Source organism: Lissotriton vulgaris, chromosome 3_1, assembly GCF_964263255.1.
Source record: "Lissotriton vulgaris chromosome 3_1, aLisVul1.2, whole genome shotgun sequence".
Taxonomy (NCBI): Eukaryota; Metazoa; Chordata; class Amphibia; order Caudata; family Salamandridae; genus Lissotriton; species Lissotriton vulgaris.
The window spans coordinates 711,995,336-712,023,153 of record NC_141689.1 but is presented as its reverse complement, the minus strand read 5'-3'; the positions used below and the strand labels follow the sequence as shown (position 1 = coordinate 712,023,153).

The 27,818-nt window shown below is 44.4% G+C and overlaps 1 protein-coding gene across 1 annotated transcript in view; it reads left to right on the top strand.

Annotated features, from left to right (window-relative positions):
- The window catches only part of STARD4 (StAR related lipid transfer domain containing 4), a 196,865-nt gene that overhangs the window by 98,492 nt on the left and 70,555 nt on the right, over nucleotides 1-27,818 (top strand). Inside the window, exon 3 of the mRNA XM_086961013.1 lies at nucleotides 12,315-12,364. Within this exon, the coding sequence (XP_086817139.1) occupies nucleotides 12,315-12,364 (50 nt within the window). The remainder of the gene's footprint in view (nucleotides 1-12,314; nucleotides 12,365-27,818) is intronic.

Here is a 27,818-nt window from a genome sequence, read left to right as displayed (position 1 = left end):
AAGGTTAGAGTAGTGTGCTGCCCTAGTCTTGCGGACCAATTTGTGGTATGCCTTGATCGCACTTCTGTACTATGTTTTAGCCTGGGGGTCATAGAATCGGCTCCAGGCTCTCTCCAGGACCTAGCAGTTCTTGCTGGCTACTGTCAGAGACTGATTAAACCAGACGTTAGCTTGTGCCCTTTTTGAGTGTGTAAATTTTAACAGGATACAGGTGTCCAGGGGCTTGGGTAACCCACCCCTGAAATAGCACATTTGCCTCGTCCATATTCACTGACTTTTCCGTAGGCTGAGTGCTCAAAGACAGCGGCCTAGTCCAGTTTATGCCAGGGGCGCTTGAGTCACGGGTTGTGGTATGACTGTGGTTTGGGGCCGGCTGGCGCTAGCCACCTGGAGATGGGAAAGTGATCTCTCCAGGGCATAGGAAGGGGTGCCTGAACCTCCAGAGACTGGTGATTTGAGAAAATCGGATCGAGGAGATGCCCTGCAATGTGGGTTGATCCTGGGACCAATTGGACCATTTGGCCATGTCCCTGAGAAAACTGAGACTGTCAGGTGATTCCTGCAACTCTAAATGGAGATTCAGGTCACCTGTAACATTAAAGTTGGCTGTCTGAAGGTCTAATGCGGTAATAGCATTAGCCAGGGCTTCTCTAAAGATTTTTGATGGACCAGGTGGGTGGTAGATAAGTAGCCCGGAAAGAGTGAAGTTCGCTGCCAGCGCGATTTTAAAGAGTCCGGGATGTCTTTGGGGACGAGGCTACACATGTGGACTGCTTTGTGTATAATTACAATACTTCTCTGTTAGATTTGGGGGTCCCTAGTTGGCACAGGTAGGTACTTGTGACAAATAAGGACCCTTGCCTCTAGTCAGGGTAAGGGGATACACTCCTAAAATAACCCCTGCTCACCCCCTTGGTAGCTTGGCACGAGCAGACAGGCTTATCTCAGAGGCAGTGTGTAAAGCATTTGTGAACACATACTGTAATCAAGTGACAACACTACAGATGGACACCACAAAAGTTTTATATTAAAAATAAGTATTCTTTATATAGATTTAACACAAGACCACAAATGACAAAAATCTACAATACTGTACTTAAAATGGTAGAATTAGCTTAGTTCCCTTCAGATCTTAAAATGCAACAGTTTGAGTCAATGTACCTTAGGATGCGTCACGCTTCTACAATGAAAGGGTTGCAGAGATGGAGATGCGGCAAAGATCAGGTGCAAAGAAATAAAGCTGGCACTTCCTTCGCGATGCGACATGCTCCTCCGATGTTGTGAGAGGTCTCGTCTCGATGCGTCAGCTGCAGCGGCGACCCTTGTTCCATCATGCAACGACAACGGCTTTGGTGGCGACACTCTTCTCCAACGATGCAAGACGCTTCCACTCGATGCGACAGCTGCAGCGGCTTCGACGGCAGCACGCTTCTCAGTGCATGCAAGGCGCATCTTGTGATGCGGTGCAATGCGACAGCTACAGAATCTAGCAGAGGCAGGCTTGGATAGTGAAACAAGAAAATACCTACTTTCTAAAAGTGGTATTTTCAAACACAGAATGTTAAAATCAACTTCACTAAAAGATGTATTTTATCATTCTGAGTTCAGGCATACTAAACTCGAATTTCTATCATGTTTCCTGAGTCAGTTAGGATTATAAGATGTAGTAATCTAACTTCCTATTCTGTCCTATGGAGAATAGGTAGCTTTGCAATAGTGAAAAACGAAAATGGCTGTAATTCACTATTAGGACATGCCACACACACCAGGGCATGTCCTACCTTATACTTACAATGCACCCTGCCCTTGGGCCTACCATAAGGGTGTCTGTTATGAAGAAAAGGGAAGGTTTAGGGATTGCCCAGTCAGCATGGCAGTACCAGACTGCACACAGGCTCTGCAATGGCAGGCATTAGACACACTTTTACAGGCTGCTTCTGTGGGTGGCACAACCAGTGCTGCAAGCCCACTAGCAGCATTTGGTTTACAAGCCCTGGGCACACTCAGTGCACTGTACTAGGGCCTGACAAGTTAACCAAATCAGCCAATCATGGAATCACTAATCCATACATTAATTTACAATAGGGAGAGCGTATGCACTTTAGCACATATCAGCAGTAGTAAAGTGCCCAGAGACATAAAACCAACAAAAACCGGTCAGACCAAATACAGAAGGAAGGCAAAAAGTTCAGGGATGACCCTGCAAAAAGAGCCAAGTCCAACATTCTCCAGTTGGCTATCACGTCAGCTAGAGCCATTAGTGAAATCCAGGTATTTCCGGCACCAGAGCCTTAACTGCAGTTTCATCAGGATAGATTAATTCTTCGTACCTTCTTTTATTCCTAAGGTACCTTTCATATTTAATCTAAATGAACCAGAGATTCTACCCTCCTATTTTCCTGCTCCATCTTCACCGGTTGAAAGAGCCCTCATTCACTGGACATTAAACGCTGTTTAAAGTTCTACTTGCAAAGTACTCAGTCTTTCTGAAAATCTACTCAGTTGCTCATTGCCTTCTCTGCCCCCAGGATTGGTCTGGCTTTGACGCGGGCATTGATTGCTCGCTGGGTCTCATCGACTTTACTCTTCTGTCATGAGAGGGTTGGCCTCCCTCTGGTCACCAAGGTCGCAGCTCATTTCACACGCAAGGTAGCTGCTTCCTCAGCCCTTGCCCAACATCTGCAGGGCAGTGACATAGACGAACGTCCATACCTTCACAAAGCATTACTGACTGGATGCATGGCAGAAGGCGGATGTAGCGGTTGGACAAGCTGCTATGCGACATCTGGTCGCATAATGTATGAACTTCATAGTGTCTATTTCTTCATATACTATAGTTTTATGATCAGTGATTAGTACCTTTCGAATACCTTCTGATTTAGGTATATATGTATTTTTGTTTATATAGGTTTATAATGTCTGCATTTTAGGACTATTGATTGCATTTTATGGTTTGGGTCACATCTTGTGATGGTTCACCTTACCCGCCGCTGCTGACATTTGATATCTGCTTACTATTCTGATTCAAGCATGCTAATCTATAAGAAATATAATACTGGAGAAAAAACAAGTTACTTACCAGTACACTGTGGTTCTCCAGTATTGATATCTTTTATAGATTCACACACGGCCCACCCACCTCCCCTTTCAGGTTCACCCTCCATTTGACTCTATGGTCTATGCTCTGATTGGCTGAAATGTGGATGTTTTAAAACAATGATAATAGGTTGCTAAAGGCTACTTAATTTCTATGGCAATTGAATGTTAAACTTTGATTCAGCTATTTTACTGTTAACGTGGAACTTCCACAATGACGATGGGGAAGATTCAAGCATGCGACTCTATAAAAGAAATCAGTACTGGAGATCCAGTGAACATGTGAGTAATATGTTTTTTACAATTCCTGACTATAACGTCAGTCTAACCTTTGCTTTTTTTAAACAATATTATATATATATATATATCAAGTCAAAAAGGAGTTGCCCCCATGGAAGAGCCAAAACAGGTAGATAATTTTGTATTGTTTTATTCCGTTATTGAAGGCAGCAGCATCATGGGCGGGGGTCTTTCATCATTTCATGTAGCCGACGCGTTTCGGGAATCCCTCCCTTCATCATAGGCATTTCTCAAAGTGAAGCGGGACATCTTGCGCCTTCAAATCACAGTTTATGTACCTGCCCCAGTGGGCGTGGCAACTTGTGCAGCCTGCTGGTACCTGTAGTTGCCCAGTAGTATTACTTCAGAGAGTTGTCCGTGTTCACTTGTGTTTAAAAATGAAAATCCCATGTGGGTTGATGTCAGGTCCCACTCACAATGAGCTGCTCACTTGTGCCATCAATAAAACGTCTACTTCCCTTTTGATGCAAGCAGCCATGTAGCGTCATCGGGTCAGTTATACATGCGGCGGGGCTCTTCCGCGGCCGGGCCAGCCGCTAAATAACAAGTCAGAACAACAGAAGTAGATAATTTTGTATTGTTTTATTTTGTTATTGAAGGCAGCAGCATCATGATCTTTCATCATTTCATGTAGCCGACGCGTTCCGGGAATCCCTCCCTTCATCATAGGCATTTCTCAAAGTGAAGCGGGACATCATGCGCCTTCAAATCACAGTTTATGTACCTGCCCCAGTGGGCGTGGCGACTTGTAGGCTGCACAACCTTTGATTTCCTTAGAGAAAACATTATATATATAAATAATATATAATGTTTTCACTAATAAAACAAAGTTGAAAGTGACGTTATAGTAAGAAACTGTAATAAACTGTTACATTTATTAATGCTACATTTACCAAAATCGTTATATATATATTTTTATAGAGGACAGCTGAGTACTAAATATGGTCCATTGTAGATGATGATGAAGATAAATCTGACATGGATGTCATTTAGGGGTTGGCAGGGGTTGCAGCTGCGACCCCTGGCTTGGCTCTTGTGACTTCTGGCACTTCCTTTGCGACCCTGGTCTCAAAGGTGGCAAAATCAGTGCTAGTAACATAGTGGCAACTCGTCCTTATGGACATTGGTTGGGTTCCACTTTATTTGTTTTCTGTCACTTTTCTATGACGCAATAGTGAATAATAATATATTATTCACTATTAGTGTAATAGAAAATGTAGTACAGTTAGCTGGAATATGACTCTCGATGGCAGCTGAGGTACATAAAAAAATGTTTTTAAATGTATGTTGTGTGCGTGCTGGTCAGTGAGAGTGTGTTTATGTGAACAATAGTGCTACCCCTGGTGTTTTGGTGAGCTGACATCCATGAAAGCGGGTTTTAACAATGGCGCAGATAACAGGACAGCCAGTGGAGTTCCATCAGGTTGGAGGTGATGTGGTCATATTTATTCTTCCTTGATGAGGCATGTTGCTGCATGAAGCATGCTCTTAAGTTGGGGCATTGTGGAGAAGGGCATTGCCATTGCCACAATCCAGATGCCTGAGTTTGAAGGGTTGAATGGCAGTTTGGTTCTCGCTTTCTGGAAGGTAAGGTTTCACTATCTTTAGTAAAGAGAGCTAGTACCAGCCAGTCTTCATATCATCTTCTTGGATGTTGACTTTGAGGGAGTTAAGGATCTCAGCAAGTTGTTTGAGAGTCTTTCGAAGGATTACTATTGTGGGATGTAGCAAGGAAGAATGGATGTCAAACAAGAAGCAGGTTTGTTGTTGTTGATGTGCTTGGATCTTCAGTATATTAGCATTGAAGAAGTGATTGATAGCATTACACATGTATTGGAGTGTGGGATTAACGGGTCAGGCAGGGGGGTGATACAGTGCTTCATTGTTTTGAAAAGTGTTCTGCTTCTGTTGGTAGCTTCAGTGATGGAGTACGGTGTACAGTACTTGGCTTATGTGTCTCATGATCTGCGATCACCTGTGTATGGCGGGCGTAAAAAACTCTCTCCTCCGAACTTCATCGGTGTTTGAGTCTTTCACTACACAGGAGGTTAGCAGTGTGTGCAATGTGTGGGCACCGCTTGGTGTGGGGCTTTTCAGCTGCAACACTTACATTGCATGAAACACCCAAGTGGAATTAATACTTTTGCCAGAGCACCATGGGACTTCTTTGATAATTGGGATAGTGGCTGCCACTTTAAAACTATTGAGTACATCTTTCAGAGTGTGCCTTGCTAGGCGGTCATTGTACCTTTTTGCTACAGATGGAAACTTATTGCCAGGAGTTTGAATACCTTTGTACTGTCATTCAGAGTTATCAAGGCCATTTTCTTAGAGATGTATTCTGGAAAAAAGAGACCAAGGCTTTGGACTTAGATTTGCAGTTTACTACTGAAGTCATCCCATGATTCTACAATCCTATGAGCTCTGTTGCACCTATTCGGGGAGGGGTCCAGTGAATCTTTTCTTTGTACAGACTTTGTTTATGTCAGTTGGATCACAAATGGTCATGAGCAGAAAGTCTAATATTAATACATTTTGATTCTACTACCAATGATGAGCTTTGTAAATTAAAAATCACTCATATCACAGACTTGATTTCTATCTTGTGGAAGGTAGTTATAGATATATAAATGCACATTACAGTGCGGGTTATTCTGTACATTTTTTACACAGATTATCTCTTTTAGCTCTAAAAATCCATAGTGTTGTCAGCAACTACAGAGAGTGGGCAATACAAAGATTTTTATGAAGTATATAAGATGACATAGTAGAAATAGTAACTTGCAATATTTATCAAAAACTACAATCATTATTTCTTGTTGTAGTTATCCATGCCTCTACAACGCATTTTGAGTCTGGCAGTAAGAATAAGCAACATGAAGATATCCACTGTCTATGTGTTTCTCTGTCTTGTCCCATTCTCCTTCTCCTGGTCTGATGGCTGGTATAGATATTCTTTGCTTGGTCATCTGTGAGTTCAGGGACTATTCGGTCCAGGTTGCCAGGTTAGTGTCACCTTGACAATCTAATGAGCTGTCTGTGTGTTACACAGAATTAATTAAATGATGAGAGATCTTCAAGAGTTATGTTTTTCTTCCACCTTCTTTCCTGTCTGCGGATGAAGCACTTGCAGGTGGAAAGGTCTTTGGAGTATCCGTGTGCTAACGTTTTCGACTTGCATATTTGTGCTTTAATTGTACCATTGGTTCTTACATGTTTCCCAGAAATGCACTGACATCGGGGAGAAGCATATTGATGAAAGATGAGAAGGTGACAGGTTGAGAAATTATTTGAGATTTAGTTTGTCTATAGAGGAAGTCTTTGAAGGATCTGGAGAACAGTTTTTCTCTTTTTTGTTGATCGGTGTGTTGGTTGAATGTATTGGTTTAATGCTGAGCAGGATAATTGGGATGGTTAGGTGGTTGGTCCAATCCACAGGTATGGGAGATTTGCAATAGATGGTTGGTGATGTCGAGTAGAGGTCCAGGATGTGGTGTTTGGTTTGTACTTATTGGGTGACATGCTGAACCACGTTGCTAGAATTCTGATTCCCCGGGAGCAGTGCCCTCAAAATGCCCACCTTCTTACTTTGCTTTACAAATAACAAAGGTTTGGAATAGCCAGATAAGAGTAGGGCTTTTGAATGAGTGTAATGCAGGGAATGAGACTTAGAAAAAGAGGGCCAGAAAGTGAGAATTGAATATTGTTATGAAATCAACAAAACACAACAAAATGTCTTTACCTGTGAATTAAATACAAGTTTTTCCTAATTACTTTGCTGAGCGGACTTAATAAAAGGTTGCCTACCCATTTCAAAGAAACAATCAACTTTGACTTTTATCATGTAACAGTAGCACATTTAACCTCTTCAAAGACTTCATAATACTGTAATAATCACTTGTTATTTTGCAAGAATCTGATGTTATCAAACAAAACTTGAATCTTGGTAAGTCTCTGAATGCTATGATTACTCTCTCTTTCTTTCTAAAGAGAATCTAGTGCTTCAACTATTCAACTGAACCACAGTTGCATTGTTCTTTACAAAACGTATAATAAAATGGTATTCAAAATCTTCCCAATCTCAAAAGAATGTTCTAAAGTTTGTCAGGCAGATACCGCCATGATCTCAGTCTGTATACTGCAGAAACAAATCATTTATCCTCACGATGAAGGGGTTCATTAGACTGAAGAACTTTATTTCAGTCCAAGATTTAATTTAGCACCTCAGCTTGCATCATAAGAGGAAGTCTGGGATGCTTCAAATACACTTTCTGCCAATTGGCATCACCTTGGTTCTAAGGAATATGCGGGATTCCACTGCACAGAGAAAATGCTCTGTGCTTGCAGAAAAACTGTGAATTATAAGCAGTGTGGGTTGGGCGTGGTTTCTTTTTACAGCCTCCAAAACAAAATAGTTGCTGAGATTTGATCCCACTCTGGCAAGACTTATCTTTTATATTTCACAAGCATGCATCTAAAACAAACCTTGCCTTACTTCCATTGCACCTTTTGGCATTTCCACAAGCGTGACTCGCCTAAATGTGCATGGCCATAAACGTTCAGTATTCCCATGAGCCAGGTCCATAATCAACTGAGAAGGACCCCAAGAGAACTGCTTATGACAGTAAACCCCCCTACAGCTCATTTCGAGGGATAGTTTGGAAATCGGTTCTCTGAAGAAGATGAAAATGATAAATTAATTTAGGGGTGTGGATTGCTAATCCTGGCTCCCGCAGATCATTAGTAGGTCCATATCCTAGCCAAGTAATTAAATATTGTTGTTTTCCTTTACGTCGTTGAACACCATTGATACTTCTGACTTCATGCTCAGGATAGCCTTGAATTGGGGATTGGAAGTGTCAAGTGATGAGGTCCTACCTTTTAGGTTGGAATGGATAATGGTTGCAGGCCCAAGCCCCTTCCTGGGGTTAACATGCCCAAACAGAAACTCTTTAGTCTGTGTCCTCCTTTATCTTGTATCACTCAGGTGGTAGAATGCTCTTACCAGTGGGTTGAAGCAGAGTGAATGCAGGAATTGATGTTACTTCCCGCAGAGATGGATATTAGTATGTGGGTGCTAGGAATTGTAGTAATGTCATTTCCTGTGAAGTCGACTACCGAGAATTGAAGTCCAGTTGTGTGAATTTTTGATTTTTAAGATGGGTTTAGCAGGGAATCTATTGATGTAATTTCCTACAGCGATGGATGCTGGGAAATGCAGTGTAGTCACTTCCTGAGGAGATGGATGCTAGGAAATAAAGACTGTTTGCCTAGCTTATCCAGAACCAAGGTCATATGTTTGCCAAAGACAGTGTATCGGAGAGAGGGTTGGGGTAGACAAAGTCTGTTGCATTTGTAAATCCTTGTAACTGTTAGTTGACGTAAAACTATGTAGTGAAGTGGCCTTTAAAACATGTTGCGAAAGGGCTTTCAAGTACTTTAATATTGCTCTGCTGGTCCTTATTGCAAATTTAATTTTTGTACTGATTGGTCTGCAGAATTTGTTTTTTTCCAATCATTACGACCTTTTGTCAAGGCGCCAAAAGCTTTCCATTTGTTGTGTGAAGTTGCTAGCTCTGCAGTGCATTAATAGGTAGTTTGTCCCTTGGAGGCACTGGTGAATAGTATGAAAGACCCAGAGCCAGAATCCGGAGAATCCACACCACTGATGTGATCTCCACCTGGGAGCCAATACTTCACGGACCTGGGGGTGGACTGTCGGGTGTAAATTCAGATGAACTGAGGGTAGCCATCAGGCTGAACTTGTGAGATGAGAGTGGCTACGAATAAGAGGGAATGCGGGGTAAGAGTAGGAGTAATCCTGTTACAATCCTAAGGCACAGGGCGACCTGCAGAAGGGGGAAGGAGGGGAGAGTTAACAAAGGAGGTGACAAGAACAGAAAGTATTTTCTTTTTTTCAAACATTTTTATTGAGTATAGACTTGCAATATCGACATTTAAACACGAATATGCTGATACAATTTCCATCCTTTTCTCTCAGTAACGTAAATACATTATTCATCTGACGTACTTTAGACAGTTTGTACTGAATAACCCACTTCTCCATCACTCCTCCTCGTCTGATACCGAACGTATGGTCGGAGGTGCGCATATACCTCCCCTAAAGCTATTCCACTCACGCCACATTCTTTCCCATTTTTTGGAGCACCCTCTATGGATGTACGTAGTTTTTTCGGCTGCCATGGTCATATCCATACATCTGCACCAAGACCAGAAAGTATTGATACATGCTGTCCTGCACAATGTAATTTTTTTTTGTTCATCGACTAATCAGGAAGAATTTCCTGACTAATGTTTACAGTGTGTGATTGTTAAATGCAATACAATTTGTTTTTAAAAAAAAAGGTATTTTATCAAATGTCGTAATAAGCAACTATCGTATCAAAAATACTGTGATGCCAAGACTATCATGGGACACAATATAGCAGGCAAGAATATAATTTTTAGTTCTTTGGTATTGTTTTCTTAAATGTAGTAGTATTTAATTTATGTCAGAATGGGAATACCATATATAACCCCTCAAAAGCCCCAAACTTTACTTACCATTGCGCATGTTGGAGTGGGAATAGTGTATCAGACCCCCCCAAAGTCAAACACTTAGCATACTGTTGATCAGGTTGAAGTGGAAATAGTACATCAGGCTCCACCAAAGTCCAATGTGTTCTCTACCATTGCTCAGGGTGGATGGGAATAGTAAATGTAATACCACCAACGCCCAAAAGGTTCCCTGCTGTTGCTCACATTGTAGTGGGAATAGTAAATTGCCCCCTGGAAAATCCAGCACTTTACCCTCTTCTGCGTATGTTGGAGTGGGAATAATAAATCTGGGCCCTCCGAAGTCTTTTTTTGTTTAATTCTAATTTTCAGATGGAGCCAATGTAATATGATCTGATTTCTCGAATCTAGGTACTGATCAGCCGCAGCTGTTTAAATAGCACATACTCAACCCAATGGTATTGGAGCGCTTTGCATGAGTACCAATTATATTAAACAAGGGCGTGTTCATTATGTTTTTTAGACATACCACATTTCCTCAGTCTAGGGGAGACAAGACTAGAGATTGCAGTTCTGGCCTGAAGTTGGTAACATAATACAAGTTTTCAGGTTTCTCAGTAGGGGTAGTTAAAAGAAAGTCTGTTTTTAGGTTGAGCCTACTGTCTGTTGTGAGGCATATTATGGCTTATCAAGAACATAAAGAACTTGGAGCCCGCCTATTGCTTACCATTTGTCACTCCTTATGCCTCCTTTGTATTCAGTATGATGAGGGGTAATACCCCAAAACCAGTCCCAGGATGCTTTTTTCCGGTCCAGGGAGGACCTGGCTTGGCTGTTTGGCTGGACTGTTCGCATGATGACCAGGGTCAAGACTGATTTGCATATGGATTGGTCTAAAGTGTGGTGGCATGGTGAGCAAAAGAACTAAGGATTTAATCCAGATCTTTTCACTCGGAGTAAATGCATGATTTATTCAGCACTCCATCCATCATTTGATTGTTGGCATCACTGCTTCCACTGCTTGCTTTTCAATCACTATTTTCTTTTGTGTGAAGCACTTTATTGGAGTGTGTGTTATTTCGAGCTGTCTCCCTCAAGTACGCTTTTCCCCTGCTCTGTGTTGCTGTCTGTTGCCTAGCTGATTCTCCCTGCCCTCTTTCCTATTGTCCTCAGCCATGTGATTTTCCCCATCAATGCTTTCCCCCCAGGGAACCAAAACTAGCCCTGGCAAAGTGCTCAGCTTTGGGGGTTGCGGGTGTGGCTGAGCTGTTTGCCAGGGCCGGTTTTGGGTGATTTAGTTACAGGGGCTGTATTGCTGCTATGCTGCAAAAACGGCCCTGTAACAAAAACGGCCCACTCGGGGCCCAAAACCAACCCCTATCCTGACGGCCCATCGGGGAAATGCCCTGTGCCCGCTACGGCCAGTCCGGCCCTGCGTCCCCCACATACACTCAGTGTTACTTTCCTTGAACCCCTTCCATCCTTTCCTGCTACTTTCATGTTTATTTTCTTTTTAGTTACATTTTCAACTTGAATCGGGAACTAAAAAGAAAAACAAAGCACCATTCATTTTGTACGCATGCACTTGTTTGTTGCGCACACCTGCAAAATAACATTGGCAGCTGCGTCAAAGGCTTGTGCTTTTTATTTTTACTTCAACCATGCTGCGCAGCATGACGCTGATGCTGTCTGTGCAGTGGAACTAAAAACTACTGGCAAATCTAATAGATAACAAATGCAAGACCTATTGGCTTTGCCAGTGCGTGTTGTTAGTTTGGAGACATGTTCAAACATAGGAACATTAAACATTAACTTTTGTTCTACGAGCAAACATTGTTCACATACTTCATCAGTTGGTGCACAAATAAAAACATTCACATTTTCAGTTTTCCTCAGATTTATTTAACATTCCTGTGAACAAAAATCATCATTGGTGTTTTGGGAAAGTTTCTCCTTGACCTTCGTCCATAATAGTACTTGAGAAAAATAACAAGACAGTCTGTGCTGCTTCTTATCAGAACACCGGGCGATTTCTTATCTCGTGCTAAAGTCCAAAGTGTGAGCTATCACTAGACGTGAGCTTCTTGGAAAATAGTAAATAGGAACATAACTTGACCTAATTCTCAAGATGCGGCCTCGTGTGGACTAATTTACTTGTTGCTGCGCCTTGCCTTAAAAAGACGTCTGCATATAGACGAAATGGAAAGTGATCTAACAAAAGGTACTAGCGTGTTAGTATTTTTAGCCCTTTATTAGGCTGTATAAAAGTGTTTTGTTTTATTACTTGTTCTTTCAATGGACGTGAGAATGTTGTGACTAAATACGTACCCCTGTGTTCTCCCAAATGTAGAGTTAGCAACGTGTATTTATGACATTTTAATCTCACATTGTCCTATTTTTAGAGTGATGTAACAGTTTGGAGGAAGCCATCAGAAGAATTTAGTGGTTACCTGTAAGTAAATGCTTCCTCTTTTCGAAGTGCTATTAATTGCAAAGTGTTTTTGTTTAATTCCTTTGGACTATCAAGAATAATTTGAAGGCGTTTCTCAGTCGTCAATGCTTGCAATTGATTAAATTGCTAAAGTCGTTTTCTTCTATAATATTGCAGAAATGCATGACTGCAAAGTGCATTGTATTTTTGACCAATCAAACTTGTAAAGGCATTTTCTATCTTGCTTTAAACTGACCATTGTAAATATCCTAGAAAGTTGCGAATGTATTTGTATATATTTGTTAACAGTACCTGGCTGGCTGGAGTGATGCTGAAAAAACTATTAAAGCAGTGGTAATTCTTTAAAATCAGTACCTCTTAAAATAATCACATAAAAAACAATGGAATTTTCTAATGATGGCTTGTTGCCACCCCTCAGCCGGGGGTAGTGGGATAGGAGTTAGGACAAGGAAGCACAAAAACGTTTTAGGGAAGAGCAGCTCAGCTGACACAGCATTAATAATTTAAAGGGTTTCTCCACATTATCAACATCTTGCTAACCCAGGGCACCATCCCCGAAGATCTCAAGACTGGACACATCCTGCCCATGCTGAAAAAGGCTACAATAGTTCCATCTGACCATGCTATCGGCCATGCTAAAATCCACCTCCCATGTGTTGGAAAAAATCATTGAGAATGCAGTCACCACCTAGCTACAGGAGCACATTAACTTACTTCAGGACTCTCAATGAGGCTCCAGACCATGCTGCAGTTTTGAAACGGGCCCACTCCAGGTAGTCAATGACATTGTCTTCTGCAATTATAAAAATTATCTTTACCTCCGGGTCGTGCTTGACATATCCATAGCTTTCAACACCATCAACCATCCAGCATTGATTCACATCCTGAAAATGTGCACGGGCTTCCCGTCATCTTTGGAGTCCGGGGGCTCTTTCCTGTCACCCATCATTTTCGACCTTCATATGGAAACTTTGGGAGCCAAACTTGCAGACAGCAACATTCAAATCCAGTAGTTTGCTGACAACACCCAACTCTGGCTCAATATCTCCTCAGCCAATGACATGCAGAGACTCAAAGCATACCGCTAAAGCATCCAGCCCCCTGAATGGCAACAAATTACCTGATGCTAACTCTCACAAATATCAAATGCCTCCTGTTTGCAAAAAGTCAAACTTTCTTGGATTCAGTCATAGCTCTACTTCTTAAATCTATTGGACGTCACAGCCCCACTAACAGAATAGGCCAAATTCCTTGAAATCACCTTTGACTCAAACCTCTTACACATTAACAAAAAGACCAAAACAGCCTGACTCTTGAAAAAATGAACCCCTTCTCGGAAGAGAAGATTTCAGAATGACAGTTCTAGCTATAGTCCTCTCCTGCTTAGATGGAGACAACGCCCTGCTCAGTGACATCCCAGAAGCTATCCTTGTTGCTCTGAAAAGTATCCCTCCCGCAGAAGCTTGTTTCATCAAGGGGATAAAGAAATCCTACCACATCACTGTGTGCCCTACTCTGGCTCCCCCTGCAAGTCCTAATCATCTTCAAGATCAGCTGCATCACTTACAAGGCCCTCTACACCAAACTCGTCAGCAAACTAACAATATCTATAGTTCACGCCATATGAGAAGCTTCGACATCACCAGATTAGAGACTAAACACTGCAGGAAAGAGAAAACAAGAAACCCCTTCTCAGATTATGTGCCAAGGATCTGAACAACATATCCTGCGACTTCAGAATAACACCAATCTTTTTACAATTCAGGAAGACATTAAAAAGTTACCTGTTCAAGCATGCTATCTCAAGTAAGGTGAATTCTCACTCTGTTCACTAACTTTACCTCCTTCCCCTGCACTCCTCCCCATGTAGCCTGCTAAGTTTGTGCTTTAGCAATAAAGCATACATACAAAATGTTGAAGTCTTGCAACCATAGAGAGCATACTGTGGTTATTCTGATTTAAATTAATGTTTTTAACCCAAGAAACATTCAAAAAATCAAAGTTATCATATCATTAACCACTTAATGGCTCCTGCTCTATGGGGGATTTAATACAAATCGCTCTTTGGCTTTCCAGATATTTACAAACTGCTCATCCTTTCACATCCCTGCAAGCTATGTTTCTGCTCTGTCTTGACTTATGACCTAAAACTATGTCATACTTTCTTTATATATATTTTTTTTATATTAGGTCTTTTTTCTAAACATATACACACAAACACATATACATGAAACATATAGATTTCACAGGTTAGCCTTTTGATACAATGCCCCCAGCCTCCGCTAGGTGGCTACTTGAGGGTCAGTACATATTTATACATTACGTTACATTTACTTCCTTGCTTCTATCTGTTGTAACATATGACACTAAACAAATGGAGTGTGGTGGTCATCATAGGATTAGGGGATGCGTCAGGTGCCCTCTGGTGCGCTGTGTCTTTCTTTTTCGTTTTATCTTTTTTGTATTTCCCCTCTGATTAATGGGGGTTCGTATTGGTCAAGGGCAATTAAAGTGCTCTACACATTCTCTGATATTATTGTCCAGCTGTTATGCCATCTCAGCTCATTTGGTTATTGGTACACTGAAAATACTTGAAATATTCATGTGTTCTTAAAGAAAGAAAAATATAAACAGTTGCCACAGAAGATGATATTCAACAACATGTAATGATCTGATCTTTCATGGACTTTCTTAAATACCATTTTATTACATTCTGTGCTCTCTGCCTACCTCAGTAAAGTAGTATGTGTAAAACGTAATAGTTTTGCACTAGGTATAACACAGCCCTGCATGTATACACTCTCTGCACTAAAAGGTGTCCTCAAATCCTGTGCTGGCCAACCCTGTTTCAGATCTTGACTCTCATATCTCAGTGTTTCTGTGCTCAAGTCGCTGTTTTCTAAACACTCTTTTTCTACAAGAAACAGCCTTGGGGGACAGCTGTGTATTGCTTTTTTATTTTGTCAGCATCTCATTGTGAATCATTTAAGACTCAAAATAGCTGCTGCTTTGAGAACATTGTGATGGGAACTTGAATTATCATCAGCAACGCCAATATAGTTTCACTGCAATGCCAATACATTTATCAGTACAAAGAAGTGATAATGTTTTAGACCGAGTTGCAAATACAAAGTTGTTCTTCCTTGCTAAGGACAGAACATAAAAACTCATCACGCTGGTAATCAAGTTTTCCCAGTATATGAAGAATACTAACACCAATTTAAGGCACTTCGACTGATTTAATGCATGAAAACAATTAACAAGTGGCCAGTTCCTGATTGGTAGGAGCTGGATTGAATCACATATTTGAGCTGCAAAATGTGTTTGTGCAATTTAAAAGATTATGCAGCAGATGAAGGATTTTATGGTAAATCCAGCAAATTTACAAATATATAAAAATTACAGTGAGAACTGAATCCTGTAATTAAAGTGGCCCTATGTAAATGAAGGCGATCTGGATAGGAATTAAGGGCCCTAGATGGGTGTTTTTCTCTCACCATGCCAACAGAGGGGCGTTCCGGTATTTAGATTTTTGCTTTTCAGTGAAATTCCCAACAGCATTGGAAGATACTTGAATATCATCTCTTCAGAAGCAGTACTTTGCCCCCCTTTCTCAAATGACATTTTCCTCTGCATGTGATACATCATCAGTGAACCGCCCAGATCATTGCATATGCTCAGAAACGGATTTAGCGCACATTCACAATCAGAGGTAAGTTGTTGCTTTTAGCATTTGTCAACCTGGGTTCCAATCCTAGCAGGGGTTCACCTAGAACTTGTGTGATTCTCTTCACGTACATATCCCTATGTTACATTTTTTAATGGGCTTACTTGATGAAATGTAAATAACTGACAACACTGTGATATCGTAAGGCAACAGTAGCATTACACACTGCCCTCTATGGTTACATATGAATAGTTTATGGACTTATGCAGGATAATGTCAATTTCGACAATTTGGAAATAGGTCTTTGTGAACTAGAGTGTGACACTGCAGTGTGTCAGGCTGCAACACTGTTCTTATCAAATGTGATCATTTTTAATGTGATTATAATTAGGGTGTTAACTTCAAAGGCGTTGGCAGCCAGGGCGCCCATTTAAACTGTTTTCACTGCAATCCATAGGTATGGAAGGCCTCTTCTGCTTCTAACAGTGATCTACTTCCAGTGTGGACGCTCATTTACTTATTTTACCCTACTGCGTCTATAATTGATGCTTGTTGGCATTATACCCAGATAAATTATGTGCAGTACATTCTGGGGAGATTTACTAAGATTTTATTTCGAGTTGTGACGCAAAAAGGGCGCAAAATCTTTTTTTTTCCTGATTTACTTTCCAGCGCCAAACTTGCCTAGCGTTGTAAATAATGCGAAAACAATGCAATTTGCCTTACTTAGCACTAAGGGGGCGTACGATGGGTGGAGCATGGGTGTGTCCATGCAACCACCCAAGGTTTCTGACGCTAAACACAATTTACTAATTCAAGTGGGCAGGGTGTGGCATCAGAAAACTGTGCCCTTTTGAAGTGGTGCAAGGAAGAACAAATGCTTTAATTTCGCCTCTCCTTTCGACTGACTGACTGACTGAAGTTTTTATTAAGCGCTCGAATGCCGCGGCGTCTTGGCGCTGTAGATTAGAAGGGGATGTGAGGCAGATCAGGGTAGGGAAAACAGCCATGTTTTCAGGGATTTTTCTGAACCTCAGTTTGGAGGCTTGTGAGCGAAGTTCAGCAGGCAGTGAGTTCCAAAGTTTGGAAGCCTGATTAGATGTTGTATGTGTGCTGCACTGTACAGCACACATACAAAGAGGGAAAATGGTTTAAGTCGGTCTCTGGATAGGATTTTGTAATGGAAGGGCACCCTTCCAGTTCACAATCAATGCTCGACCCATGGAGACACCCCTGCCTCATGGCGCAAAGGTGTCTCAATTGCACACAGCACCTGATTTCAGCGCCAGTGCTAGGGAAAGGGGAGGGGAGTGCTATTTTTCAGTAGGTTTGACACTCTCTTTTTCACGCAGCACAGCATTTGCGGCTGCTGCACTGCGCTGCGTGAAAAAGTGGTAAATCCTCCCCCATGTATATAAAATGACCTACTCTTGTGACAGGGGATCGTCCCCTAGAAATCGTGAAATGAAAAGTAACGGAGAAAGAGCACACCTATATTCACCATTTACTGATACTAAAAACACACCAATAGACATTTGCTGAAAATAAAGTATTACATGTTTAGTACAGTCCTACAGGCAGTGGTTAATGTATTCTCTTAATTCTGCATTTTTCTGATGCACCGTTTTTCTCTGTAAATCTGATAGGCAGGGCTGATGTCTGTCACACCATAAAATTCCCCGAACATTTTTAGACCTTTAATGGTCAATTACCAACACACTGCATAGCAGGTGCGTCCAGAAAGACGGGCCAGCAAATGTGGCTAGTTTTCACTGGGTTGCAACTAAGGAATACTATGCATGTGAGCAGAGATTGCAGTATCCCGGCTTGTTACTAGAGAGCGCTTCACTCCCATGCTAACAATTAAGTACACTGTCTGCATGGGAAGTGTAGCTCAGTAACGGGCTCGTGTGCTGTTTTTTCACAGCAAGACCATGTATGGGCTGGAGAGGGAATGGTTAACTTTTTATTTATTTATTTATTTATTTATGCATTTTTATATAGCGCGGACTTTACCCGAAGGCGTCAGAGCGCTTCACATTAGGAACAGAAATGAAACATAATGAGAAACATTACAAAAGAGCAGATTACTAAAACATACGTTACTTATATAAGGTAATAGTGACAATTGTGAGCAAACAAAAACATGAGGTAGTAAAAATTGTGAGCAACCAAAAATACATGAGGTAGTAAAGGTAATAGTGACAATTGTGAGCAAACAAAATACTTGAGGTAGTAAAAATTGTGACCAACCAAAAATACATGAGGTAGTAAAGGTAATAGTGACAATTGTGAGCAAACAAAATACTTGAGGTAGTAAAAATTGTGAACAACCAAAAATACATGAGGTAGTCAAAAGTGCACAAGAGGAAAAGTGACAAGTGTGCAGTTATAAGAGAAAACAGAGTATAATTTGAGGTATGATACTGCAATAAGTGCTAGGCACAAGAACAGGCGTTACGTAGGCAAGGTGGCACTCGTGCAAGTATCAAAGGTAAAAACATGTGAGAGGTAGCAACCGTGTGTTACAAGGGCAAAGTGTTGTGTGCATGTTACAAAAGGGCACCGAAACACAAGAGGCTGCATAATTCCCTGTAGAACTGCGGGGCCGTGCATTTCCTCCAGGCAGTGCTGAATGCTGCACGTGTGCACCGAGCCAGGCTCATGTTATGCTCGACTGCAGTCACGGTTTGCAGAAGCAGGCGCCAGGTTCACTGATGCATGTTGGGCAGGGTATCCTTTCTCCTGGGTCAGAGGGGACGGGCCTTTAAATAGAAGCATGGTTAGTGGCTGGGAGGGGGGACGGCTCTTTTGAGGGGCGCAGCGTTGTAAGGAGGGTGTGAGGCCATCTGCATACCCACCATTCTGTGTCAACATCCGCTTTCCCAGAGCGTCTGACAAAGCCGTGGGCACCTGTGTAATTCTCATGGGAGGTTATAGGGAGGGAGCTTGGCAATGCCAGCTGTGCCACGCCACGCAGGTGTGGTTTTCCGCCAACTGTATAAAGACAGTGCATGTTCTGAACAATTCTGAGATGGAATTTGTTTCTAGAATAGTTACAAGTATATAGACACTTAAAGATGTTTTAATAGTTTTATTACTATGCTTGTGTGCTAAGTTAATGGGCTTGTGGCAGCTGCATAATATTATTTATACATTTTAATTAATTATCAATGCAGAGACGACACATGTGAATAACCGAGGGTGTGTGCTCTGTTGTCTACTGTGTATCAGAGGCAGAAAGATCAACGTGCTTGCATTGGTCCTCTAAACATAACAATGGCTTTAGAGAGGGATGGTGGTAAGTAGATTTGCACCCGAACGTCCTTTATCGACCTGCCCTCACTTTCACAGGAAACTGAATAAGACACAGCTGCAATGTAAATGACGTAAGTGTGGTCAAGGAGACTGGCTGCGTTAGAATGTAAGAATTCCTCTGTTCATAGGATGCATCTGTGCACTTTGTATTTTGTCTGTGTGCACATTCAGGGCACATTATTTATTGTGAACCTAGGTGAGTGCCCCAGGCTATAACATAGAAGGCTCATAGGGCCTCCTTAACGGTTGTGGCAAGTTGACCGCTGTCCGCCAGGGGGCAGACGTTTGTAGATCTGCCTGCAATGGTTCATGGCTTCATGCAGCTGCTCAGCAAACTAGTTTGTTTTTCAAAACAAAGTCTCAAAGCAGTAGTAAAAATACCAATGATTCTGACACTCAGAGTTCTCTCTCCAGGACGTGGTGGGGGGGGGGTTGAGGGGGGGTGGCAGGTTGTCGGAAAGACCCCGAGCGGTCTTCTGCTTCTTTATTATATATTCCTGAGTGTAATCTTGTTCAGGATCCTGACTGGTGACACTTGCTTCTTTATGATGAACGTGATGACCGGCGCTGGCGCCGGGTCTCCTCCTGTGATGGTGCAGGCATGGCAGGAGCATACCATCTCGTCTACCATGTTGTCCATGGCGGGGAACCAGACTTTGTTCCTCAGCCTTGCCTTGGTCTTGGCCATTCCCTGGTGGTCCGTGTGGGCGATTGTCAACATGTGTCGTTGAAGGCTCTCGGGCACGACAATCAGATGCCCTCGGAGCACGACTCCTACGACTCCTACGCTCAGTTCATTTCAGACTTGCCAGATTTGTTGCCGGGCATGGCTGACTTCCGGCCTCAGCCTCTGGATCCCGTCTAGGAAACGAGTCCAGCGATTCTCCTCGAGAGCACGCTTGACCCGGGATAGTGTTTCATCATTGGCGGTGGCCTCGTCTATCTCCTGCAGCGTCATTGTGTCCAGGCAGGCTGCTTGTGATATCATGTGGATAAACTCCTCCACCCCCGGTCCATCGGCGAGGGGGAGAGCTTGCTTCGTCAGGTCCGGATGCCGGGTGAGATAGTCTGCAAGATTGTGTGCCCCCGGTCAGAACAAGAGTTTGAAGTTGTATCCTTGCAATTGAACGGCAAATCGTTCTATCCGTGGGGGCGTGAGTCTGGATGATCCCATGAATAGAGGCAGCAGTGGCTTGTGATCTGTCACTACGGTAAACTCCTGTCCACATAGGTATAAATGAAAGTGTTGGCACGCCCACTTTATCGCCAGGGCCTCTCGCTCGATCTGAGCATACCGAGTCCCCGTGTCAGTCAGGGCTTTACTCGTGTATGCAACTGGTTTCCACTCATCTCCGTCATACTCTTGCAGCAGCACGGCTCCCAGGCCCACCGGGCTGGCATCCACGATCAGTTCTGTTTTCCGGCGTGGCTGGAAGTATGCCATTACCGTCTTGTCAAGAAGGCTTGCTTTAATGTCCTGGAACGCCTGGTTAGCTGTGCAGGTCCACTCCCACTCGTGATCTTGTCGAGTGAGTGCCCTCAATGGTTCTGCCAGAGCCGCTAAATTAGGAATAAACCGGCCACAGTAAGTGGCCATGCCAAGAAAGCTTCGCACCTCGGAGGGGTTTCGCGGGGTGCTCGCGGTCCGGATTGCTTATGCCTTCCTCTGGTCAACCTTCAGCCCTTCTCGTGTGAGCGTGTATCCAAAGAAGTCGATGGATTCTTGGTAAAACGAACAAGTGGACCGATGCAGGGTCAGCCCATGTTCCACCAGCCTCTGTAGCCTGGCTCTCAGATGGGTGTGGTGTTCCTCGAGAGTGTTGGAGTAGATGAGTATATCGTTGCTCAGGTTGATTACCCCACTCAGCCCTGACAACACCTCCCGTATTGCGTTCTGGAACACTTCTGCGGCTGAGGATACGCTGAAACTCAGCCTCCGGTATCGTCGGAGCCCTACATGGGTCAAAAAAGTGGTTATACAGCGACTCTCGGGTTCTAATTCCAGTTGGTGGTACCCCGAGTTGAGGTCCAACTTGGAAAACCACTTCGCCCCATTCAGGTCTGCAACGATGCCATCCATAGTCGGGGTAATATGGTGTTCTCTCTTCACGGTGGCATTGGGGAGCCTCATATCGACGCACAGCCTGATCGCGCCTGGCTGTTTGGGCTTAAGTGCTACAACCAGCGGAGACACCCATGGGGTCGGACCTGACACCTTTTCTATGACTCCGAGATCTTCTAGCCTTTTGAGTTCAGCCTCCACCTGTGGCCGGAGGTTGAATGGAACTCGCCGGTGTCTGAGAGCGACTGGGCGCACGTAGGTGTCTATGTGTAGACAAACTTTCTTTCCCTTCAGTTTCCCCAAACTGATGAACAGTGCTGGGAATTCTTGCAGCATATTGTCCACGTGTGACTGATGTACTTGATTTGTGAAGAATACCAGCCCTAGGTCTTCGGCTGTGTGGCAGCTCAGGAGAGTGCCTTTCTTTCCTTCAGTAATATGGAAGCGAGCTTCTGTCGAGTATTCCCCGTTCACAATGGTGGTGCTGATGACTCCTTGCAGTGGCAGCGGGTCTGTGCCTCCCTAAGTTTAGATGCGTGCACTTGAGGGTGCAGGTGCAGGTTTGGGTGACATTTGTTCATATTGTTCTGACTCCATGACGTTTACAGACGCCCCTGTGTCTATGAGTGCTCGCATTTCGGTGCCTTCGACGGAGACGGTGCACATGGGTGGTGGTCTCCTCTTCGTGGAAACCCGGCTAACGTATGAGATGGCATACACTTCATCATCATCGTCATCCTCATACCGTGGCTTTCTTTCCTGAGCTTGGTTGTCGGGGTGGACGTTCGGACTCCAGATACAGTTGCCTGACACGCTGTGTTAGTGGCATGGGTCCATATCCTGCGCGGGATCTTGGAGCGTTTGGCCTGTACTTCCCTCCTTGGCACACCGCTTCAAAGTGGTTCAGTCGGCCACACTTTAGACAGGTTTTTCCTTTTGCACTGCATGTTGCGGTCGTCGGGTGATCTTCCCCGCAGTAGGCGCACCGCGTGCCTCTGGATGGCCATTGTCGCGGACGGTTGGGCTGTGGTCTTCTTTGTATCGCATCTACTCTTTCTTCCTTGATTGGCGCCATTTTGGACACTGCGGGAAGTGCCATCGGGGAGCGTAGTGCAGCCTCCATATCTTCGGCCCGCGCATCCGACAGCTCGTGCGAACGGGCAAGAATGAGTATTTCATCTAATGTAATCCCAGACTGTCTGAGGATGAGTTTCCTCAGCAGTTTTGATCGACACCCCACGATGATTTGGTCTCTTATCTCTTCCCTAGGATTGAGGAATGGGCAGCTGCTGGCCAGCCGGCGCAGCCTTGCATAGTACATGTCAACCGACTCAGACTCTGTTTGCCACACCCTCTTAAACTTGAACTTCTCAAAATCATTGTTTAGTTGGGGGTCGAAGTGAGCATTGAGCGCGTCGACTGCCGCCTCATAGTCGTCCTCCCGTCCAGTGTTAGGGAGTGCTTCGAAGAGGTCGTATATTTCAGGGCCTCCGCATAGGATGAGGAGGGATCTTTTGACCGTTCCGTCTGTTTCGCGGGTTCCCTTGAAGTATAGGTTGAGTCTCCCAAGCCACGCTTTCCACCTCGGCGCTGCCATCGCAGGGTCAGCGGACTCGCTGAACGGAGGACGAGGTGCAACGCCTGTGTGGTCATGGCTGGCCATTTGGGGGCCTGTAACTGCGGCTTGGTTCTGGGCGGTTCCTGCAGGGCCAGGTGGTGGTAGTACGGGCGCTGCCGCCCCTGGCCCTGGATCTGTCATGTTGTTCCCCCTCGCAAGTTGTGTTGCGGTCTCCTGAAGTGTGGCAGGCCGAGTAGTGCTCTCCCTTTTGTGTAGGCCTCTGGCTTCTCTTGACTGCCTTCTGTCCCCTTTTTCTACCAGCGTGCAGGTTTACAGGTAATTGGTGCAGGCGGGGCTTGGCCAGAGGAACGTGGTGCAGCACTACAGTGCATCCACGAGGTGCAGCTCCGGTGATTCAACGAGCCGCTTTTGCACGAAGTCCCTATTCACTTTTGCCGTGGCCAATGGTTGTTTGCCGTGTCTGAGGCTGGGGGCCGAAGGGCGATGTCTCACGCTGGCTGGGAAAGAGACGGGGCTGGCCGAAATTAGTATTGAGCTGACGTGCATCGTCGCTCTTCTTCACGTCTCCCTCTTGAGGCAGCGTGCGTGTTTTGCACGCCTGGGGCTGTGTGTCCCGAAGGGAGCACGCGGGGCCAAGGCCGTGCAGGCTGCGGATTGTCGGTGCAGGCGGGGCTGCAAGACGAGTCACTCACCCACCATGCGCGCGCGGGGAGTCCCACCAGCTGAAGGCGCTCCCTAGAGGGAGACGCCTGGGCGGGTCTCGAGCCGTCGCGCGAGCGATGTCACGAATCAGATGGGCCTCCAGCCGAAGCGGGTGGGCTCCGCATTGATCTCCTTTCGGCGTAGGCAGTGCGCCGACATGCAGGTGCAGGAGGCGTGCCAGTGCTCCAGGCAGGAGACAAGGCAAGGCACGCGTGAGGTCAGTACCGACCTTGTTGCCAATGTGAGGTGCGAGAGCTGGGCCTCGCACGTGGAAGTATCGGAGGACAAAAGGACAGCAGGTACACACAGTTGCAGGGTGCCGGAAAGACCCCGAGTGGTCTTCCGCTTCTTTATTATATACCCCGGATCGAGCCCGCCCCGGGGGTGTGGGGATGCATGTGAATATAGATACAATGTATAGAGAGGCCCGGATGGCTCTCTGCAGTCTTGAACTGAAAAAAGTCCATCGGAGCTTCTGCCCTAACCTGGGTGAACGGCATGGGCGTCCGGAGGGGGGGCAAGGAGGGGCGCTTGTCCCCCCCCCTGGATCCAGGCTCGGTTCTAGAAGGTAGGCCAGGCCCACCCAAGGCCATCCAGAAGTGGAAAACCAGGTCCACATACCGGCGCCGACTTTCCTGCTGGCGCACAATCCGAATGATACAGATTGGCTGTGACTTTTAGCAAGCCACAGTCGGGGCGTTCCATTGTCATGGGCAGAATGACAATGGACCGACAGTGGAGGCACAGCATGGTGCATCTCCTCCCACCCCAGGTCTCAGGAGGTGATGGAGTCCTCGGGGAGCTGCTGATGCTTTTGAGCAGTACAGGGGACGTTGGCTTTAGTCCCGCGCAGCAGGCCACAACGATCGGTAGCAAAGCTGCAGGAGGAGTTTGGGGGGCGGGGGGCTAATGCCAGCTGTCTTGGTTTAAAATACTGTGCAGTGGCATACCTGCTATAGATACCATATGTAGATTGGGAGTTTCATTCTAGTAAAATTCCATATCTTTATGAAATGGGGAGGGGGCTGTGCACCTCGAAGACAAATGGAACTTCAAAAATAAAACACACTTTGTCAAAATCGAATTTTCCTTTTATCCATTTCTGGTCATTTTTTTTCAAATGTAAAGTTATATCAGATAACTTTACATTTGAAGAAAAATATGACTAGAAATGGGTAAAAGGAAAATTCGATTTTGACAAAGTTTCAGTGAAATAATTAATTAACCTATGTTGGGGCAAAAAGAGAGGCGAGAGGAAAGGAAAGAAAAAAGAAAGAGAAAGGAAATAAGAGACGGCGTGGGGAGTAGAGACAGATGTAGAGGGGAAGAGGAAAGAGGGAGAAATGATTGACAAGAGAAAAGAGAAGAAGAGGCTAGAGTGGAGGGGGAGGGAAATAAGTCTAGATAAGCATATTAAGGGAGAAGGAGAAAGAGAGGGAAACAACAAAGGAAAAGATTAAGTGAGGACAAACTAATTGGAAAGAAGGGTGAAACAAGAGTTTGGAAAAGGTAGGGAAGTAAACAAAAGGGGAGAGCAGGGTGTGGCAAACCGAGAAACAGAACACTGAATGACAAAGTGAAGGATTGCTGCAGAAGAGGGTGTTAGAAGTTTCCTGGTCAGTAATAAGAAAAGGGTGGAGCAAGGCCTCACAAACACTTCTTACTCTGATGTCCCAGCAGCCCACAGCCTGATTTAGAGATTGATGCATGGTGTAGAAAATGTTTCATGTGATCCTTTTCAGCAGTTTTCCTTTTATTAGTTTATGAAATTGGTAGTGTACTGCAGCTTTATGTTCACGAATGTGGTATTTTAAAACCATACTCCTTATGTTTTGTAAGGATTTAAGCAATGGACATTGAAATGGGTCCCCTCCGGGCCCTGTAGTCATGTCCTTAGCTTTTCAGGCAAAAACACTCATTAATTTCTGAATAACGAGTGCACAAGCATTAAGGTAAGCATGTTGTTCCTGCTTATATTTCACATACTTTACTCAGTCCTGCATTCCCTGTATGTGTTTGCTTTTTCCAGGAGGTTGTTACAGTTTTTTTCAGACAGAATATTACTCTTGTCTAGTGCATAATTTGAATTGAGTTGTTTCCAGGCGTTTATAGCGCAACATAATTGGATTGCATCTAAAGGTTCTCTTAGTGGAAGAGTATGGTGTTCAGTGGGGGAGAAGATGTGGCACTATGGCCAGAGCTGCCGAATTTGGAACTGGGGATCCAGGTTCAGCCTTCTCTCCTAAGGGAGCACATTCCCATGCTAGACCTTAGTAGGCCCCGCTAGCCCTTAGAAGCCCTGGTGTCTTAGCACCAGCATGTCCCTAGCTGTGGCAAGAGTGGGTTAACCTTGAAGGTCTGTCCCCCACAATCCATACAAAAGTTCACCTTCAGTCTTCTGGGCAGGCCTACGAAGCAGCACACGTTAGAGCGACAGAATCACTGAGGTCACAGGACCCTGAGCTAGTCCGCCTCACCCATTGGTACCTCAGTTGGCCTTGTTTCTGCAGAAGTAGTGCAACTCACCAGGGATCGGCAATGCAGGATTTGCACGCACACCAAACTTAATTTGCAAGCTTTAGGGTCTCTGCTTCATGCACAAGCACTTTTAATGTGTGCTGTCTGCTTTGGTGCCACGGAATTATGCAGCATTGGAGGATAAAATTATGTCACAGTATTAACTAAATTATGCAGCAAAAATAGGGCTGCAGCGTAATGCGGTACGTTTTCTGATGCCAATTGCTAGAAGGTGCGAATGATATCTACCAAAAGCCACAAAAGAAAGAGATGGCTGCGGCATAATAACCCTATGGTGTATGAGAACATATGCAGCCTGCTCACTGCTCCTCATGGCTTCTCCTGTGCCCCAGTGTTTCTTGTGCCCCACCTGGCACACCTCATGTCGGAGGATGGTGATGACGTTAACATTTTGCCCCCCCCTGGAAAGATTTCTGCGGATGCCCATGGTGAACGGTCTGAGGTTCTTACACCGATGACCCCAAATCAAGTCGGTCATTGGCGTAAGATATCTGCCGGCGCAGCCAGTGGGGCCTCTGCCAACGAAAACATATGTGACCGTCTGACCGACTCAAATAAACGCGACAGACCGTCATTTTGATGCACAGGTTGTTCCACGATATGCTTCCAAAGTACTGTGTCAGCCGAACTCTAAATGAAACCATTGTTTCCAGGGTCGGCCTGGTGTCCCAGCTTCGTGTTAGTCCTGCTCAACAGAAGTTGGGATGCACTACTGTCCATCTGCCATTTTATGCAGCGCATACCGGTGCTGAAACCTGTCCATGTCAAGATCTAATGGTTCAATAGCAAAATAGCCAGGGGCACAGAATATTCTGCTGTTAGTAAGGAAAATTATGTTCGACTTCAAAAAATGCCTAGTAGAATATTATGTCGGATTGGGACTAATATCTGTTTTGTTGCCTCACTAAATAATTTTCTGTGCATTGTTATCATTTGCATTTTCCAACGAGTACCCATAGCTAACACAGGTAAAATAACTACAGGCTCTTGACCTAGAACTGGTTCAGTTCACTGGCTCAACTGTGTGAATTCCAATACTAAGTTCACCCTCATAAAAGTTACCAAAGATGACTCGTTGACTCTGAAAAAGTGAATTCACAATGAAATGGTTCCGGATTTCTGTCTCTAGCAAAACAGGTCAGGATGAGGATAGATAGGATTGGCCAGTCCTGCCCGCCCTCATTAAATATCTTATGTGATTTCCTTTCGGACAGTACACTTGAGGTTTAGTAAAAACGTGCAGGGAAAAGGCGAGCTAATATAGCCAAAATAAAAATTGCGGACTTGCCCATGGATAGACCATGGTTTCGAGTGAAAGACATAGAACAGATTCTTTCTTATTGTAAGGGTTGTGGCCCTAGGCCCCCAATCAGGCATAATGACCACGCAGACACAGTGCCATACATTCTGGACTGGCCAAGGGCACATGACCCGTGACACTTGTGATGGATGGGTGTAGGGTGAGTGTGGAAGCCAGTCCTCTAGGAGTGGCTGGTGGAAGCACATTACTTAGAAACACTAGAACGTACCCAACCGGTCACTACATCCCTCCCAGCCTTTATTAAAAATGGGACAACAACCTGTGGGA